The sequence below is a fragment of the Elephas maximus genome, chromosome 16 (genome assembly GCF_024166365.1).
Source record: "Elephas maximus indicus isolate mEleMax1 chromosome 16, mEleMax1 primary haplotype, whole genome shotgun sequence".
Taxonomy (NCBI): domain Eukaryota; kingdom Metazoa; phylum Chordata; class Mammalia; order Proboscidea; family Elephantidae; genus Elephas; species Elephas maximus.
This window is the reverse complement of record NC_064834.1, coordinates 46829071-46849576: the sequence shown is the minus strand read 5'-3', so window position 1 is coordinate 46849576 and position 20506 is coordinate 46829071. Positions and strand designations below refer to the sequence as shown.

Here is a 20506-nt window from a genome sequence, read left to right as displayed (position 1 = left end):
GAGAAAGAAGAGCATTAAAGACACAAGGAAAATATTAGCCCAAGAGACAAAAGGGCCACATAAACCAGAGACTCCACCAGCCTGAGACTAGAAGAACTGGGAGGTGTCTGGCTACCACCAATGACCACCCTGACAGGGAACACAACAGACAGTCCTGCAGAGAGTGGGAGAAAAGTGTGGAGCAGAACTCAAATTCTAGAGAAAAGACCAGACTTAATGGTCTGACAGAGACTGGAGGAACCCCTGAAACTATGGCCCCCGGACACTCTGTTAACCCAGAACTAAAACCATTCCCTAAGCCCACTCTTCAGACAAAGATTAGACAAGACTGTAAAACTAAAAATAATACATGTGAGGAGTGTGCTTCTTAGTTCAATCAGGTACACGAGACCAAATGAGCGGCTCCTGTTCAGAGGCAGAATGAGAAAGCAGGAAGGAACAGGGACTGGTTGAATGGACACAGGGAACCCAGGGTGGAAAGGGGGAGTGTGCTGTCACATTGTGGGGATTGCAACTAATGTCACAAAACAATATGTGTATACATTTTTGTATGAGAAATTAACTTGAGCTGTAAAGTTTCACCTAAAGCACAACAAAAATAAATATATAAAAATAATAAATAAATAAGGTTTGTTCAGTTAAGGTCCCTTCACCACTGAGGGCCAAAGTGATAGACCAGATAGTGTCCTTCTAAAGCAAAGAAGGGCTTGATGCTAGAGAGTCTGCAGAAGGAAATTTAGCTTGATACCACAATTCAGGATATATTCCAAGTTAAGCTGTGTAACAACCTAAGGTTTTAGATACTTGGATCCACAAGCAATGAACATGGAAGCAGAAGTCAAGAAATCAAAAAATGTGTTGCATTGGGCAAAACCACTGCAAAAGACCTCTTTGATGTGTTCCAAATCAAAGATGTCACCTTGACAACTAAGGTGGTGCTGACCTAAACTATGGTATTTTCAATCACCTCATATGCATGAAAAATCTGGATAATGCATGAGGATGAAAGAAGAACTGATGCATATCAATTACGGTGTTGGTGAAGACTATCGAATACACCATGGATTGCCAGAAGAACAAACAAATCTGTCTTGGAAGAAGTACAGCTGGTATACTCCTTAGAAGCAAAGATGATGAGAGTTTGTCTTATGGACTTTACACATGTTATCAGGAGGGATCAGTTCCTGGAGAAGGTTGTCATGCTTGGTAAAGTAGAGGGTCAGTGAAAAAGAGGAACATCCTCAAGGATATGGATTGACACAGCGGTTGCAACAATGGGCTCAAACATAGTAATGACTGTGAGGATAGCGCAGGACCAGGCAGTGTTTTGTTGTGTTGTACATGGGGTCACTATGAGTTGGAACCGACTCAACAGCACCTAAAAGCAGCAATATAACTTAAACCTTTCCTATTTGAGATTTGATTCCAGGTTAATTTACTGTGTCCAAAGACAGTTTCTGCTTCTAGCATTTTTAATCCAGTTTTCCCAATTCTTTACCTACTTTATCATGAAGTCCTGTATCCCCACCTGGGAGCAGAGTAGATGCTCTTTTGACATATCAGACCTCAGTAGGAGTCATAATCTCATTTTGATCTCAGGGCTGAAAGCCAAAGATTCATGTAGAGAGAGGGAGGCTGTTACGACAACACTACCAGCAAAGCTCTAAGGCACATGTCTAGAAGTGTGAGAGCTTCAGATGGGCCCTTTGTGGCACTTAGAAGTGTCACTCTCTGGTGAAGCAAATGTCTTTACTACTCCTAGCCAAGCCATTTTGACATGTACTTATGGTTGCCCCTCATCCACCTCAAATTAGGAGGAGGCAGGAGCACTGCATGGAAGAAATTGTAAGCACAACTAGGGAGGGTTTCTCTGATGTTCTTTTATCTGAATCAAGATATACTGCTCTATATTCAGAATTTAGAATTTGAGTCACACTCTACCATTCATAGTGCCAGGCAGCTAATAACTGTTTTTAACAGATTGATTGACTTTTCTGCCTCCTTAAGTTCTAAATGTTACAAGTGAAAAAAACAAAACAAACAATGACAAAACAAAATCAGACTTTCCTGAACTTGTCTAAATATTTTCTGTCACAATTTTTTATCAAGTTACTGTTTACACTGAAGGTCATTGATTAAGATCAATGCTGTTGTCTACAACTTATGTACGTATGCTTCCATTTCTCTTATGCAAATATCTAGGAGTGCAATTTCTAGGTCATATGGTAACTGTATGTTTAACTTTACAAGAAATTGCTGTTTTGCAAAGTGGCTCTACTATTTTACATTTCCACCAGCAATGTATAAGAGCTCCAACTTCTTTGTATTTATGCCAGTACTTAGTATTATCAATTTTATTTCTACCAGCAGGACTGTATTAAAAAAAAACAAACCCAAAAAACAGTATTTTTCCAGGGGGATGAATACTTGTTGCCTCTTTATTGATCAGCTTGCATTTTGTTGTTGTTGTTGTGTGCTGTCGAGTTGATTCCAACTTACCAAAGCAGAGTAGAACTGCTCCATAATATTTTGAAGGCTGCGATGTTTATTAAAGCAGATTGCCACATCTTTCTCCCGTGGAGCTGCTGGTGGATTTGCACTGCTGACCGATCAGTTAGCAACTGAGCACTTAACCACTGTAAACAGGGCTCCTTAAACTTGCATTTAGTACTTATAAAAACTTTTTTTTTTAAATTGAGCTTTAGATGAAGGTTTACAGAACAAACTAGTTTCTCATCGAACAGTACACACATTGTTGTATGACATTGGTTAACAACCCCATGACATGTCAATACTCTCCCTTCTCAAACCTGGGTTCCCTATTACAAGCTGTCCTGTTCCCTCCTACCTACCAGTCCCTGCCTCAGGGCGTGTGCACCCCTTTAGCCTTGTTTTGTTCCATGGGACTATTCAATCTTTGGCTGAAGGGTGAACCTCAGGAGTGGCCTCATTACCGAGCTGAAAGTGTGTCTGGGGGCCATACTCTCAGGGTTTCTCCAGTCTCCGTCAGGCCAGCAAGTCTAGTCTTTCTTTCTGAGTTGGAATTTTGTTCTACATTTTTCTTCAGCTCTGTCTTGGACCCTCTATTGTGATCCCTGCCAGAGCAGCCAGTGGTAGTACCTGGGCACCATCTAGTTGTACTGGACTCAGTCTGGTGTAGGCCGTGGTAGATGTGGTCCATTAGCCCTTTGGACTAATCTTCCCCTTATGTCTTCAGTTTTCTTCATTCTTCCTTGCTCCTGAAGGGGTGGGACAGGTGGAGTATCGTAGATGGCAGCTCATAGGTTTTTAAGACTCCAGACACTACTCACCAAAGTAGAATGTAGAACACATTCTTTATAAACTCTTTGTGCCAATTGAGCTAGAGGTTCCCTGAGACCATGGTTCCCACAGCCCTCAGCCCAGCAATTCTGTCCCACAGGTCCATGTGTCTATGGAGCTACCATGGGCTTGCCTTGTACAGGTTGTGCTGGCTTCCCCAGTATTGTGTACTGTCTTATTCTTCACCAAAGTTTCCATGCATCTATTGTCTATTTAGTGGTTTTCCGTCCCCACCCTCCCTCGTAACTATCAAAAATTGTTTCTTTTTTTATGAAAACCGTTTCATTAGTTTTTACAGTAGTGGTCTCATACAATATTTGTCCTTTTGTGACTGACTTATTTCATTCAGCATAATGTCCTCCAGATGCATCCATGTTATGAGATGCTTCACAGGTTCATCGTTGTTCCTTAGCGTTGCATAATACTCCATTGTGTGTAGGTACCACAGTTTGTTTATCCATTCATCTGTTGATGGCATATAGGTTGTTTCCATCTTTTTGCTATCCTGAACAATGCTGCAGTGAACATGGATGTACATATATCTATTTGTGTGATGACTTTTATTTCTCTAGGATACATTCCGAGTAGTAGGATTGCTGGATCAAATGGTATTTCTGTTTCTAGCTTTCTAAGGAAGTGCCATATTGTTTTCCAAGAAGGTTGTATCATTTTGCATTCCCACCAGCAGTGCATAACAGCTCAGATCTCCCTGCATCCTTTCCAACATTTGTTATTTTCTGTTTTATTGATTCATGCCAGTAATGCCGGGGTGAGATGATATCTCATTGTGGTTTTGATTTGCATTTCTCTGATGGCTAGAGATCGTGAGCATTTCCTTATGTGTCTGTTGGCAGCCGAATGTCTTCTTTGGTGAAGTGTCTGTTCATTTCCTTTGCCCATTTTTTAATTGGATCATTTGCCTTTTTGTTGTAGACATGTTGGATTTTCTTGTAGATTTTGGAGAATAGACCTTTGTCTGATTTATAATAGCCAAAAATTGTTTCCCAGTCTGTAGATTCTATTTTTACTCTTTTGGTGAAGTCTTTTGATGAACATAACTGTTTAATTTTTAGAAGATCCCAGTTATCTAGCTTATCCTCTGGAGCTTGTGCATTGTTGGTTGTGATTTGTATCCTGTTAATGCCATGTATTAGGGCCTCTAGTGTTGATCCTATTTTTGATTCTATGAACTTCATAGTTTTTGGCTTTATATTTAGGTCTTTGATCCATTTTGAATTAGTTTTTGTATATGGTGTGAGTTATGGGCCTTGTTTCATTTTTTTGCTGTTGGACATCCAGTTTTGCCTGCACCATTTGTTAAGCAAACTGTCTTTTCCCCATTTGACAGACTTTGGGTCCTTGTCAAAGATCAGGTGACCATAGGTGGGTGGATTTACATCTGGGTTCTCAATTCTGTTCCATTGGTCAATGTATCTGTTGTACCAGCAGCAGGCTGTTTTGACTATTGTAGCTGTATAGTAGGCTCTGAGGTCAGGTAGTGTGAGTCCTCCTACTTTATTCTTCTTCTTCAATAGTGCTTTACTTATCTGGGGCTTCTTCCCTTTCCATATAAAGTTAATAATAAGTTTTTCCAAGTCTTTAAAGAATGTTGTTGGTATTTTGGATCAGTATTGCATAGTATTTATAAATCACTTTGGGTAGAATGGTCATTTTCAAAATGTTGAGTCTACCTATCCATGAGCAGGTTAAGTTTTTCCGTTTATGTAGATCTCTTTTGGTTTCTTGCAGTAGTCTTTTGTAGTTTTCTTTGTATAGGTCTTTTACATCCATGGTTAGATTTATTTCCAAATATTTTATTTTTGGGGGGGCTATTTTTTTTATTATTATAAATGGTATTGTTTTCCTGATGTCCTTTTCATCGTTCTCTTTATTCGTGTATAAAAACTTTTGATTCTAAATTTTGTGTTACATTTTATAATACTCAGCTCCAGTGGATCTATTCATGGTCCTAGTACTTTATCTTTCGAGTTTGTTTCTCCTTTTACTGTGGACACAGTGGATGGAAAAGAGGAGTGCCCACCTGGGCCATCTTCCTTAATCCTTGGAATATATTTCAGATGAATGCTAAGGATATCAACAAGTCTGTATGTATGGTAAGTGTGCTTTATTTTTGCAAATAGTTTGCAATTGTTAAGTAAGGCTATTTACATCTTTAATTAATTTTCATTTCCAGGCCAAATTTTAAAGGATGTAATTTTAAAAGGATATATTGAGTTTTACAAGTGAAAAATACAGAAGTAGCAAAGAGGTTCTTTCAGACGTAAAGTACAGTATGTATATGTTTATATTTTTTACTTTTAAAACAATTGAAATTGAGAAAATAGGAATTAGTTGTTTGTATTAGGACTTCAGTCCCTTTTTCTAAGATTGTGCTGTGATAAAGAGATGTTGATTGATAGTCACAGATAATGTTTATGGATTCAAAACCAGCAGAGAAGTGTCCTGAGACAGCCACATGTGGTGAAATCAAACGTTGGGTCTTCCATAGTACAGTGAAAGGTGTGAGAGCTGGAACTCAATGGGACTTCCTTCATTCTCCAGGTCTTGAAAGTTTTCTGCTTTGACAGGGTGCATTCTTACCACTTTTCTCTCACTTCTTTTAGTGGAAAATATTTGAGTTTTCCTTCTGTGACATGTTTCTGCCTTACATAGTTTCCAGCTTCCAAAGGTTTTCTTGTATTTGCTGTTCAAATGAAGGAGTGAATAGGTTTAACTGTTTCATCAATGAGCTCAGAAGATCTGGTGTCTTAACCCAGATAATACTCTTTTTTTTTTTTTTAAGATAATTTTTATAAGAAAATGGTTCTTTTTTTTTTTTTTAATCCTGCATATTTAAAATGGTAAAGATATTTCATAATAAAGGACAAAACTACTCCTTGTGGTCTTGCATCACACATTTCATTATACAGAGTCTCCATCAAGTCTGGAAAGATAGGTTGAACATATATAACACCAACAAGGACATCATCAGTCTGGAAAACTAAAACAACATTATTTGTGTTTTAAGAGTTTTTGGTCACCACATATACCAAGCTAAATAATGTAATGAGGGAGGTGGAGAGATAGAATTCCATGATCCACATGTTGTAGTTCCAGATAATACTCTTGATCACCAGTGTTAGTTGGTTGCCCAGTCACTGCAACTGGAAACTCCTTCTTGGACTTGAAGTTAGACAAACCAGTGTTGAAATCTGAGCTCTGCCACATACCTGCTCCATGACAGATGGGCATATTTCTTAATAGCTTTGTGAATTCATTACTATAGCATTAAAAACCAGTTACTGTAGAATCGATTCCAACTCATGGTGATACCTTGCATTTCAGAGTAGAACTGTGCTGCATATGGTTTCCAGTGACTGATCTTTTGGAAGTAGATCAGCAGGCCTTTCTGCTGAGGTGCCTCTCAGTAGGTTCTAACCAAGAACTCATCAGTTATTAGCCCAACACTTAACTGTTTGGACCTCCTAGGGACGCCATATCATTAAAATGAAGATGGTATTCCTTACCTTCCAGATCCACTACTTGTACTTATCATTCATTCCAGATATATTTATTGAATAGCTTTTCTGCTAGGCACTATTCTAAGTGCTAGGGATTCATTGCTGAGCATAAACAGATATGACCTATGATGCAGGGATCTGACAGTGTCTACTGGGAAAACTGGTATTGATTAATTTACCATAGAAATAAACAAGGATAATAAGAAACTACATACAAGGATGTACCGCTCTGAGATCTGACAATAAGGACACCGCACTGAGGTGACAACACAAATGCAGTACACTGGGGTACCAAAAGACATGTATAGGAATGTTCATAACAGCCTTATTTTTAAGACGCATAAACTAGAAGCAACTCAAATGCCTGTAACAATATAATGTAAAAATAAATTGTGGAAATATTGTAAAATGCAACACTACACAGAAAGTATAACTTAATACCACCATTTACAACAGCATTGTGAATCTCATAAACACGCTAGTAAGTGAAAAAAGCTAGTTACTAAAAACATAGTGTCTGATTTTATTTATGTAAAGTTCTGAAACAGGCAAAACATACTTTGGCACAATAGTTGATACATTTGGGAATGAGATAAAGATAGGAGTGAGGGGCATAAGGGGGCTTTTGGAGTCTTGACAAAATTATTATTTTTTAAAATTTGTTTATTGTGCTTTAGATGAGAGTTTACAAATCAAGTCAGTCTCTCATACAAAAAGCCATGCGTACCTCACCATGCACTCCCAGGTGCTCTCGCCTTAATGAGACAGCACATTCCTCCTCTCCATCCTGGATTCCTGATGTTCATCCAACCAGCTCCTGTCCCCCTTTTCCTTCTCATCTCGTCACCAGACAGGAATCACACATACAGTCTCATGTGTCTACTTGAGCCACGAAGTTCACTTCTCACCAGCATCATTGTCTATCTCTTATAGTCCAGGCCAATCCCTGTCTGTAGAGTTGGTTTCGGGAATGGTTCCAGTCTTGGGCTATCAAAGGGTCCGTGCACCATGACCACCAGAGTCCCTCCAGTCTCAGCGAGGCCATTAAGCCTGGTCTTTTTTACAAGAATTTAAGATCTGCATCCCTCTGTTCTCCCGCTCCAGCAGTGATTCTCTGTTGTGTTTCCTGTCTGGGCAGTGGTTGGTGGTAGCCGGCCACCATCTAGTTCTTCTGGTCTCAGGCAATGGAGTCTCTGGTTTATGAGGCCCTTTCTGTCTCTTGGGCCCATTTTTATCTTGTGTCTTTGGTGTTCTTCATTTTCCTTTGCTCCCAGTGGGTTGAGACCACCTTATGCATCTTAGATGGCTGCTTGTTAGCATTTAAGACCCCAGGTGTCTCTCACCAAAGTGGGATGCAGAACGTTTTCTTAATACATTTTGTTATACCACAAAATTCTTTTTCTTGACTTGTGTGTTGGTTGTATAGAGCATTCATTTTGTGATAATTCACTGAGCTATACATTTAGGACGTGTGCAATTTTATGCATATCATGCTCCAATGAGAAAGGTTATTTAAGAGAAACGGTTCTAATCCACAACTCTGGCCAAGCTGAGGTTTGCATTACCCTGTGACTGTGGAGGCTTCATGCTGATGTCCTTCTGCCATCCATCTTGAGCACTGAGTCACCAATTGCTTGTTCTTAAAAATAAACCAAGGATCAGACTTGTAGATAGATCTGAGCTCCATTCTGTCCCTACAATAGCTACAGTTCCCTCGTTCTATAAAATGAGAAAGGACCAGGGAAGAACCTCAGCAGAAGGAGGAGCAAAGATATCCATCTCTCAGGAATAAAATGATTGTTTAAAGAGACCAGGGGACTTTATTGTACCAAAATAAGGTAGTGCAGTGCTTCTATAATCCAAAACTCTGTGAGTCAAGCAGATAAATCATTTCTTCTCTTTGTCCTGGATAAAGGGCTCCAGGAGACCAGGGGTTACTCAAGTTGTAAAGGTTACATAATCAAACTTTACTAACCTCCCATTTGAATCAACTGATGCTGCAATTATTAACTCAATTATTGTTTATTTTGAAAGTTGCTGATTAGGATGAATCATGAACTATTGCATCATAAAAAAAAATATTGCATCATAGTAATCAGTAAATGTTGGTGACCTGCTCGAACTGAATGTTGAATGTTCGATGCTTACACTGTATGTCCTTGGACAAGGCACTGAATGTCCTAGGCCCAGCTTGCTCATCTATAAAGTGGAATAATATTAGCACAGGCATAGGCAATTGAGGAAATCAAAAGAGATGTCATGGGTATGAAAATTCTCACTAATTTTCCAGTCTGCATTATAAACCTGAGGGGTAAGATACTTTGAATTGACAAAGTAATTTTCCCCTGATAGACGATCTTCAAAACAACTACACTAATAACTGTCACACAAATTTGTTAGTTTCTTTACAGAACACGTCTTTGCACAAGCATTGCCAAGAGTGGTATAGTAAAAAAAAAAAAAAAAAAATCAGTTATATTTAGATACTCATGACTGCTTAGTGTTGTCTCCCGTTTAGCTCTGTGGTGTGTGCACATCATGTTGATTCTGTGATGTGGGTCTGTTTAATGAAGTCCCTACTCCCATTTTGAGCCAGAGCACACACCTGCTGTTCCTCCTATAATCTCTCCTCCTTGCTTTGTAATAGTTCATTCCATTGTTTCTGACAAGGACAGACCAAAAAAGCAACAGAAGTGGCTGTGCACAGAGGTAACTGGGAGGTGGGGAAACCATAGACTCTCAAGCCCTTCCAACTAAATTCTTCTGAGACTGGCTTTTCCCTCAGTTATACTGAGCACACTTCATCTCCACAGTGATGGAGATGGGAGAACCCTATTTTGAGCATCTATGGCCCTGTTTTCTGTGGTGTCAAATATGAGCTTGTATTTAATGTGAGGAGACCTGGGTGGTGCGTATGGTTAACACGCTCAGCCTCTAACTGAAATGTTGGAAGTTCAAGCCCACATAAAGCCACTTAGGAAGAAAGGCTTGGCGATGTACTTACAAAAAGTCAGTTGCTGAAAACTCTATGAACCCCTGGCCCCAGGCCCAGCTACTTGGTCCCTCAAAGTGTTTGAATGTGTCTAGGAAAACTCTATGCTTTTGCTTTGGTCCAGTTGTGCTGATTTGCCCTATGAGACATCTAGGTCAATTGGTATAGTTCATAAAGAAAATGTTCTACATCCCACTCTGGTGAGTAGTGTCTGGAGTCTTAAAAGCTTGTGAGTGGCCATGTAAGATACATCTCTTGGTCTCATCCCACCTGGAACAAAGGAGAATGATGAAAATCAAAGACAGAAGGAAAATATTGGCCCAAAGGTCAAAAGGACCGCATGAACCAGAGGCTCCACCAGCCTGAGACCAGAAGAACTAGGTGGTGCCTGGCTATCACCAATGACTGCTGTTACAGGGATCACAACAGAGAATTCCAGACAGAGTGGGAGAAAAATGTAGAAAAGAACTCAAATTCACGAAAAAAGACCAGACTTACTGGTCTCACAGAGACTGGAGGAACCCCTGACATTCTACTAACCTAGAACTGAAACTATTCCCAAAGCCCACTATTCAGATGAGGATTAGACAGGCCTATAAAACAAAAGATAACACACATGAGGTACGTACTTCTGAGTTCATTCAAATATATAAGACCAATTGGAAAACTCCTGTCCAAAAGCAGGCTAAGAAGGCAGGAAGGTATTGGTACTGAATGAATGGACACTGGGAACCCCAAGTAGAAAGGGAAGCATGCTATCACATTGTGAGGATTGCAACCAACGTCATAAAACAAATTTTTGAATAAGGAATTAACTTGAGCTGTAAGTTTTCACCTAAAGCACAATTAAAAAAAAAAAGAAGAAGTGTGCTTACAACTCTGGAAAGCAAAAGAAAAAAACAAGAAAACTCTATGAAGCACAGTTCTACTGTGACTCATAGAAGGTTGCCATGAGTTGGAATCGACTCTGTGGCAACTGCTTGTATTTTATTTATTTAATATATGCGAAGCCTGTAGTTTTGTGAATAGAGTCAGTGGGGAATATATTCAGAGTAACTAATGTTTGGGTTTTTAAAAAATTTTTGTGCTAAGTTTATTCTTGAGTTAGTTGTGGTATAAGAGACAGTGCTCCACACAGGCATCAGAAGGCCTCACTCAAATCCCAGTTCTGCCACATATGAGCTGTGTGATACTGGAAGACTCTTCCCCCAGTGTCCTCCTTGCCATTTGGAAGGGAAAAAATCTCTACCTTCCAGTGAATTGGGGGGAGGGTAAACTTTAATGGTAGAAAGTGTGTAAATTTCCTCATCGCGTAATAATTACTGGATACATGTTTGGTCATTGAAGGTGCGTGAGTTATGCAAAGTATTTTATGTTTAGACAAAGAAATGTTAGTATAATACATTAAATTAATTCAGAAGTCTTCCATTTTTAAGATTAAAGTCTTCTAGTATCTCATAATGCATTATAGGACAACATTTTTATACTAAAGTCATAGAATACACTGACTCCCTCAAAAACATAAATTGCCAACTGCTCTTTAGTCTGAGAATTCAGAGTGCTGTGCAGTATTTTTCATCAAATCATTTACTTCAATTGTTCTCAATCCTGGCTGCACACAGGAACCACAGGTGATGTTTTGGCAATTTTTTTTTTTTTTAGCAATACCTAGGAGCCCTGCTGGTGCAGTGGTTAAAAGCTACAGCTGCTACACAAAAGGATGGCAGTTCGAATCAACCAGCCTATCCTTGGGGCAGTTCTACTCTGTCCTGTAGGGTCACTATGAGTTGGAATTGACTCAACAGCAACCAGTTTGGGTTTTTTTGGTTTGAGTTCAACCTTATACCAGTTAAATCAAAACCTCCAGGGTACGACCTGACCTAGGAAAGAAAGACAACACGATTCAATGACAGTTTATTTTTATCTAGGTGAGTGGGCCAAAGTCTATTCAGAAGGGATTATAGCAAATATATGTGATTGGTTACTTTATTCATCAGAATCATGAGGTAAGCAGCAGGGGGTATTTAAAATCTTTGGATGGGAAGCCCATAGTTGCCTGAGTAAGAAGAGAAGGCTTCAATGGATCTGGTTGTGGTCCTGGTGCTCTGTCTCTCTAGTTTGCTTCTCTTTTCACTCTGGAAACAGAGCTATGGGAAAGGGAAGCTCCCACCTGGCCCCACTCCTCTCCCAATTATTGGGAATATTCTACAGTTAGATATGAAGGACATCAGCAATTCCATGAGCAATGTAAGTATGCTTTATGCTCAGCCAGTGGCTTGCAGGGGGTAAGTAAATTAACCCCTGCTATTATAAAAAAAAAAAAATTTTTTTTATTAAATATAGTGTATTCCTAGAAGCAAAGTATTAAAATAGATCATCTTGAAGCAAAATAGTCTCTGTGGATTTTGTTGTTTCTGGTTTTTTTTGATCTGTCATTCTCAGTTGTTGTAGCACGAAATCAAAATAATGAAATGGTGAGGTGACAAAAGGAGGCAGCAATGCTGCCCTTCATTGTTCCACAGTCCTTTGCTGTGATTTTTTGGCTGAAGGTAAATGGCGTTGGAAGTGATTTGTGATTAGAAAGTCCATTCAGGAGTCATCTATGGTACAAGCTGTGTGTTTTGTTCAGATTAGCCAAGATAATTAAACTTTTACTGAAAAGCAGATTAGGGAGCAGGGATGGGCTGATGACCAGCCTGGGTGAATGAAAGAAAGCAGTAATAAGGGGGGCCCTGGTGGTGACAGCAACCTTTTGGACTCTGCACAGAGCTGCTGTCTGTGACCTGGAAATGCCGCAGGATGGAAGAAATGATTCTTCCAGGAGGTGCTGCCTGTACTGGCACTACCTCTGTGGTGCCCATTCTCTTTCTGTGTGAACAATACCTGCAGGTGTCAAACTGGGCTGGGCTTGGAATCATATGGGCTGATTTTTAATAATATACATTTCTTGTTTTCATCGTAGTGCTACTGAATATAATTCCTACAGGAAGAAGTTTACAAATCAGTCAGCTGAATTCTAGCCCAAAGGCAGGCACTGGGGATAAAACGTCCAAGTATCAGAAATAGACTAAGCAAAGGTTCAAGTTTGAGTCTTCTAGTTATTAGCTGTAGTCCAAGTGGTGCAGTGGTTAAGAGAGGGCTCCACAGGTAACCAAAAGGCCAACAGTTCGAGTCTACCAACTGCTCCTTGGAAACCTTATGGGGTAGTTCTACTCTGTCCTGTGTGGCTGCTATGAGTCAGAATCGACTTGATGGCAATGGGTTTTTTTTTTTTTTTTTAAATTATTAATTGAAGGGGCCCTTGTGGCTCCGTGGTTAAATGCTCGGCAGCTAACTAAAAGGTCAGTGGTTGGAACTCACCAGCGCCTCCACAGGAGAAAGACATGGCAGTCAGCTTTGTAAAGATTACAACCTCGGAAACTTTGTGGGACAGTTCTGCTCTGTCCTGTAGGGTCGCTATGAGTTGGAATCGCCTCACCTGCAGTGGGTTTTAATTATTAGCTGAGAGGCAGTGGAAACAAAATCGAACTTCTCTGAATCTCAGTTTGCTTTTCTGTAAAACAGGGGTAAGTAAACCTGCTTGTGGTGTTCCTGTGATGTTAGCTGTACCAATGCGTGGAACAAGTGTCTGTCCCATTGCCAGGCACATCAGAGGCCCCCTTAAATGACAGCTATAAAATAACCATCATCTGTCTGTATAAACTTAAAAATATCTGAAGTTGCATGTGGTATAATAAAAGCATCAAAAACACGATGACGGTATCAGTCTGAATGATGCACAGCATGTAGATCAAATAGTGACTTGCTAACATTTGCATCCACTTTCCATTTCCCAGTTCTCAAAAACCTATGGCCCAGTGTTCACTCTGTACTTGGGCATGAAGCCCACAGTGGTACTGCATGGATATGAAGCAATTAAGGAAGCCCTGATTGATCAGGGAGAAGAATTTTCTGGAAGGGGTCATTTTGCAGTAGCTGAAAGAACAAATAAAGAGTTTGGTAGGTGTTCATGTCGCTTGGTGGGGCAGGGGTGATGGCATGTGGGGAAGACTGGAAAACAAAGAGTGAAGAGCTGCTTAGGCAGAACTTGTCCCATTTACACGGGTGCCTAGGTCAGCATCCTCTTCCTTGCCTAGGCTCTCCCTGTTAGTTTCTATTCTCCCTCCTGGCAGGAGTTGTTTTCAGCAATGGAAAGATATGGAAGGAGACCCGACGCTTCTCCCTCATGACCCTGAGGAATTTTGGGATGGGGAAGAGGAGCCTTGAAAACCGTGTTCAAGAGGAGGCCCGCTGCCTAGTGGAGGAGTTGAGAAAAACCAAGGGTGAGTGATTCTTTAGTCTCTATCTTTGACCTTGACAGATATCTCTCTTCTCTATTGGCAACTTTGGAAATATTTCAGAGGTGTCCAGGTCTTTCTTCATGGGTAGGGACTATCAGCCCACAGGTGGTGGAGGGAGGGTGTGTGTATGTGGGCGCATTGTTGTGCACATGGTGCGGATATAAAAGGCTCTTCTAAGCTTATTCTTTCCAGGCTTTGTTTGTTTGCCTTCAAAAGAAAGTTATGAAGGTAGAAGATTTTGAGTCTCATTTTCTTAGAGTTAAAAAGCAATGTTTTGCCCTACTATAATTGTGAATTGCATATTCCAGATCATTTCACTGGGGAATACTTGTCAAGTGGACACTGTGGGAATGACTTCATCATACACTCCTGTGGACCATGAAGCAAGCGTTTTTTGCTTTTACTTCATTGGACTCCACGTTATGGTCAAGTCTCACTGACATGTCTGAGGATTTCTGCCCAGGCCCAGGCCTGTAGTTCTTCTGACCAGGCACGATGCAGGTTTATGGTTTTCATTGCCTAGGCATCTCTTAGTGCAACTCTCGTCACCTGTGATTCCCTGTAAACACAGGACTATTTTAAAACTATCAGCATGTACTCTCTACTAACCATTGATTTGAATATTTTAAGAAAATGTATGGTATGTCACAACTCAGCAAAATACATAAATACCCGTTTGCAAAATCATTTATTTAACTAGATTTCAACTGTTACTGATTACTCTTTGCTTTGTCTTCTCTAGTGATAAGTTGGTTCTGTTCATGTTTGCTTATCTTTTTCTGCCCTGTAATTGGATTGTGGGTGAGAACACTTATGCTAATTATTTACCGCCCACTGCCAGCTCTCCTGGCCAATAAAATACATATCACAATAACAGTGAGTTTCAGCTTGGATTTCAAATTACCCTGGATTTTAATTCCTTCTTTCAAATGAAGGGAAAGAAAAGGTTGAAAATTAGATTTTAGTTTTGTACCACACACACACAAATGAATACCAAAAGATCCCCAAATATCCCCAACGTCAAGCTAAAATAAAACTTTTCTAAAAGCTTAGATCCCTGCAGAGTTTTGGGTTTCAGGTAGTATAGGAGAAGCTAGTTGCACAGGCTCCCAGTTATTCAATGTCCTATCATTTCTTCACATTTTTTATTTAATTCACCCTTAATTACTTCTGTAGATATGAATTTGGGGACTTTTTACATAGTTCATTCGATTAGAACAGTTTCATCTTACAAATACTCAACCAAAAACTAATAAAACATTTTCTCTGCTTTAATTTCTTTGTCTGTAAAATGATGGAATTGTCCTAAATGATGGTCAAATTTTTAAATTTATTATAACTTAGTTACTCCATAGATGGATATGTAGGGCAATATCCCACAAGTCCACAAGAGTGCAAGCCTGGCCAAAAAACATTCAGTTACGGGGTTGTTTGGAGATGAACCCAAAAACAATGAATGCTGTCCAGCTGATTCCGACTCATAGAGACCCATAGAATTTCCAAGGCTGGAAATACAAGAGCAGACTGCCACGTCTTTCTCCTACAGAGCAGCTGGTGGATTTGAACCACTGACCTTTCAGTTACCAACCAAGCACTCAACCACTATGCCACCAGGGCTGCTGATTAGAGATGGTGGGTACTAATTCCTAGAGCAAAAAAGAATTCCTCCTCCCCAAGTGAAAGAAATAAAAGGATTCCATTTATTAATTTACCTTTTTCATTTTTTTTTTTTTGCCCTACATGTCATTTAAGTATGAAATGAGACTATCTGGTCTTATTTTTATTTTAGGCAAGTAATCTTATCATTTCTATTTGTCTGTGTTAGTTTTTCTACTTGTACAGCATGGAAGGTTTTTTTATTTTTTACATTTGTTCCTTTAAATATCTGAATTCACCTGTAAACACTCTCTTTAATCTTTCCCTCTGCTAGTTCTACATATGGTTCCTTTAACTATTCAGTATATATAAGAAGCATTATGGTTCCTAGCTGTTTTCTTCCTTCCCTTATCAATGCTTAATTGTTGGCAGGCTTTGCAGACATATGTAAAATTACAGTCATAACTTTGATTATTGTTGTTGTTGTTGATGTTGGCAACCTTACGTATAACAGAATGGAACCTTGCCCAGTGTATCAATATATCTCATTGAGGGTTTTCCTCATTTTTACTAACCAAGCATGATGTCCTTATTTATGGATTGGTCTTTCCCGACGACATGTATAAAGTAAGCAAGACAAATTCTCGCCATCTTTTATCTAAGGGGCATTCCACTTGTATTTCTTCTTAGACTGATTTGTTTATACATCTGGCACTCCATCGTATATTCAATATTGTTTGCCAGCACCCCAATTTGAATGCCTCTTTTTTGCTTTCTTTTTTCATTGTCCACCTTTTGCATACATAAGATGATGGCTTGGGTCAGGCTCAATTCAGTCATCAAACTGACATCTTTGCTGTTTAGAGAATTATTAGGTCATTTAAAAAAATGGTGTCTTTAAATTTTTTTTTCTTTTGCCTTCCAAAATTACTGACACCTTGATTTAGAATGGTGTAAATAAGTACAGGGAGAGATAATGGAGTATTGGAAACAGCATAATCAAACTAGGTATGAAGGAATGGTCATTTCAGTTTGAAGAGAAAAGTGACATGTGGATTGTAAGCATGGTGAATATGTGGCTGACAAGGGAATTTCTTGGTTAGATATTGTTACAAACTTTTTAAAGTTATTGCAGTGACAAAGAGTTTCGTATGTATGTTTTAATGATATTTTTTCACGTTTCTGATTCTTTAGCCTTGCCCTGTGATCCCACTTTCATCCTGGCCTGTGCTCCCTGCAATGTGATCTGCTCCATTATTTTCCAAAACCGTTTTGAGTACACAGATCAGCATTTTCTGAACTTGATAGGAATACTGAATGAAAACACAGAGATTCTGAGCACCCCATGGATGCAGGTGAGGCCAAGATCCTATCTCTGAGAAGTGCAAAATTCTTTAATGGACCAAGCTGTGAAATGAATGTTGGAACACAAAAATCCTGGCCAGAGCTTAGCACCGTGAAGTGAATATCTGGGAAATGTAGGCAAGTCCTTTATTTTACACAGAACAAAAAGAATGCTCAGAATATAGAGCTTTTTTCAAGTCCATTGGTTCCCTGCACAGTGGTTTTTCCCCTAGACCCCAAAGCCAAGTTTGCATAAAGTAGTTTGGTGATTGCCTCAAAAGCATACCTGTGGCACTCAGTGGAGATTCAAGGCTCTTTCAAAGGCTTCCATTACCTATGAGGCTTGCCCTTCGTTCAATACATAATGGATTATTCATCAAATAACTTGGCAGAAAATATTCTAACTCAGCATACCAAGGAGGGAGAATGTTTAGCACCACAGACGTAACTAAGATAAGGTTGGTTGATGCCTTCAGTTGGGATCCTAGATGACAAAATAATTGCAGTTTACAGGGTGTAAACCATCAACAATCATTACAATTTTATCCTGTGGTTAGCTGGCATGTCCTGTACCCTGCCTAGATGATAACTGTATGATCTAAGACAACTCACTTAGCTGCCCTGGTGCACAGGTATTTATCCACAAAATGTTGAGATGGGTTTCATGGTATCTTCAAGCTGCTCCCAGTTCTAAAACCCTGATTCTATTTCTGAGTCAGCTTGATAGAAGTAGAAGCAGCTATAACTGGCTTTGTGCTATGTATCAATCAGGTTGCTCAGACTTCTTTAACCTCCTCTGTCCTCATCCACAAAATGTGAATCACAGTAATTGATGCCATTTGTATTTCAAGGTTGTAGAAAAGAATTGATATAAAAAATGAGAGGCTTGATATAAAGATTCTTTTATACTCTAGGAATAATGTATAAGTATCAGAGGTGATTATTATCTTTGATCATCTGGTTAGTGTTCTCCCTTGAATCTTTTGAATAGGCATAGAGAATTACTTTATACGTGCAGTAAGAAGCTCTCCCACCAGATGGTGACCATTTTCTATTCATCTTTATAGCTTCAGTTTTAATGAAGAGTTGGCGTATCATATGTATGTCTCCATTAAAAGATATTTATTTAATAAATGATTTTTTTCTCTTGCAGATGTGTAATATATTCCCCATGCTCCTTGATTATTTCCCAGGGATTCATAACAAATTATTTAATAATGCTATTTTTTTAAAAAGTTATATTTTGGGGAAAGTGAAAGAACACCAAGAATCCTTGGATGTTAACAATCCTCGAGACTACATTGACTGTTTTCTGATCAAAATGGAACAGGTAAGGTGTGAGAGGCTGCTCAGTTATTTGTTTGGTTGTGCATTTTGTGGTTCATTGCATAGTTCCGTACTTACTAGGATGATTAAATGGTCCGACAAGAAATGCTTGACAAGCACTTTTAGTACATATGTGTGAATCGATTCGCACTAAACATGGAATAATTTAAAATTGAATTGGTAAATAATTAGAGTACATAGACCCTATTCTTTAGGTACTACTAACCAACCTGAAGAGAAACAGAATGCACGACTCAGGTGAAATAGAATTGATTACAAACAAGCTAAAATATAGGAAATATCATGCCACCAAATGAAGATGCCAATGATCATTGCCCACAGTGAGAAGGAAAGGCTTGACCTAGGTAAACTTTCTGCATGTGCTGAGGTTTGGTGTAGATCTTAATATATTTTCAGTGAGGGACATGAAAGGGCATTACAGATGGGTTGAATGGTGTGTTCAGGGTATGAGAAGTATGTGGTGTCAAAGACATAAGGGGGGTGGAAGAGTAAAGCCTTAACTGTTTCCAAACATGAATTTGGACAGGCAGGGAATTGGATGTTGGTGTCTTTCAGGTAAGCTGTAAACATATATGCTGGCACGGAAAGTTTTGATCTGATCAAGTAGGTAAATTATGAGTTACAACAGGATGGAACAGATAATTATTAGGGAAATTATCCTGGTATCTGCAGAGTACTCTATATGGTGAGAAGGGAGCTCAAGCACCATCTGGGAGATTTTTCCTTTATTTAGACTTGGTCTCAATGTGTGTGAGCCTTTTACTTGCAGAGGCATCTGCAATAACACCAAAGTCATCCGTTTTGTCATGTTCTCAGAGATCTAGGAAGAGAATCAATGAGGCAGTGCCATGGAAGTCAAAGAAGCAGCAACATTTTAGAAGAAATGAATCAAATAAAATAAAGAAGTGAAGAATGTTGTACTTGGAAAAGCCTGTGAATTTGGTTAAGAGTTTGTGTTAAAGGAGTCCTACAGAGAAAAAAAAAATATATATATATTTTTTATAGAGTGTGGTTTTAGTAGAGAGAGGAGGATGGCAGCCAAATTACAATGGCTTGTATGGGAAATTTCAGTCATGAGATAGGGTGTCATATTTGACAAGTTTAGCAAAGAGATAATGATATGGATGTTGAATTTGAACAATGATAAGATCAAGCTGAAAATCTGTGTAAGAAGAGTAACATAGATGGCATAAAGACATGTGTGTAGCTACAAGGTTCTCACTGAAATGGGGAGAGGTAGAATTCAGAACACTCTGAAAAGTGTTTACTCTGCAGAAGGAGATCCCTTCCTTGGAGGCCACTTTTTTCAGCACAGTACAGAAAAGAGAAATCAGTTAGTAGTCCAAAATGGGAAGGAGTAAAATACTGAAGGAGGTACCATTCGAATAACTATCCATGGATTTTGACCTGGACAGCTTAAATCATATGTTCCAGATGGAATGCAGTGAAGGAGGTGGAACGGTTTGAAGACACTGGGGGAGAGAAGAAGAAAATCACATCCTCTGTCAGCCTTTGGAAACCCTGGTGGCATAGTGGTTAAGTGCTACGGCTGCTAACCAAGAGGCTGGCAGTTCAAATCCACCAGGCGCTCCTTGGAAACTCTCTGGGACAGTTCTACTCTGTCCTATAGGGTCGCTATTAGTTGGAATCGACTTGATGGCAGTGGGTTGGTTTGGTTTTTGGGTCAGCTTTTGCTGCTGCTAGGGCAATGATTCTTATCCTTCCCTGTGATCCAGTTATTTTGAGAATCTGATTCAAGGTGTGGACATTTTCTTAGAAGTGTCCACATGAATTACACCTGTATGATTTTTACCAATGTGCCTACATGAGTTCTTGGTATTTTGCTCACATTTATAGCAGATTCTTTAATATTTTGAAACCTCTTCAGTTATCCCAGGTTAAGGAGGGCTTTTAGGTCTGTGGTATTTCAATTACAAGGTAACCATGAGTCAGAGCCAACTGAAGAGCAACTAACAACAACAATTACCTCAATGCAATATTTAAAAATAGCATTGTTTTTCATGGCCTCACTATTATATTTAGAG

The 20506-nt window shown here is 39.3% G+C and overlaps 1 protein-coding gene across 2 annotated transcripts in view; it reads left to right on the top strand.

Annotated features, from left to right (window-relative positions):
- The first annotated feature begins 11913 nt into the window (after positions 1-11913).
- The window catches only part of LOC126059559 (cytochrome P450 2C19-like), a 38274-nt gene continuing 29681 nt past the window's right edge, over positions 11914-20506 (top strand). The window contains exons 1-5 of one of the 2 annotated variants that reach the window (XM_049855322.1): positions 11914-12081; positions 13671-13833; positions 14007-14156; positions 16965-17125; positions 18268-18444. In XM_049855322.1, coding sequence (XP_049711279.1) covers positions 11914-12081; positions 13671-13833; positions 14007-14156; positions 16965-17125; positions 18268-18444 — 819 coding nt within the window. The remainder of the gene's footprint in view (positions 12082-13670; positions 13834-14006; positions 14157-16964; positions 17126-18267; positions 18445-20506) is intronic. The other variant, XM_049855323.1, reaches the window with a different exon arrangement.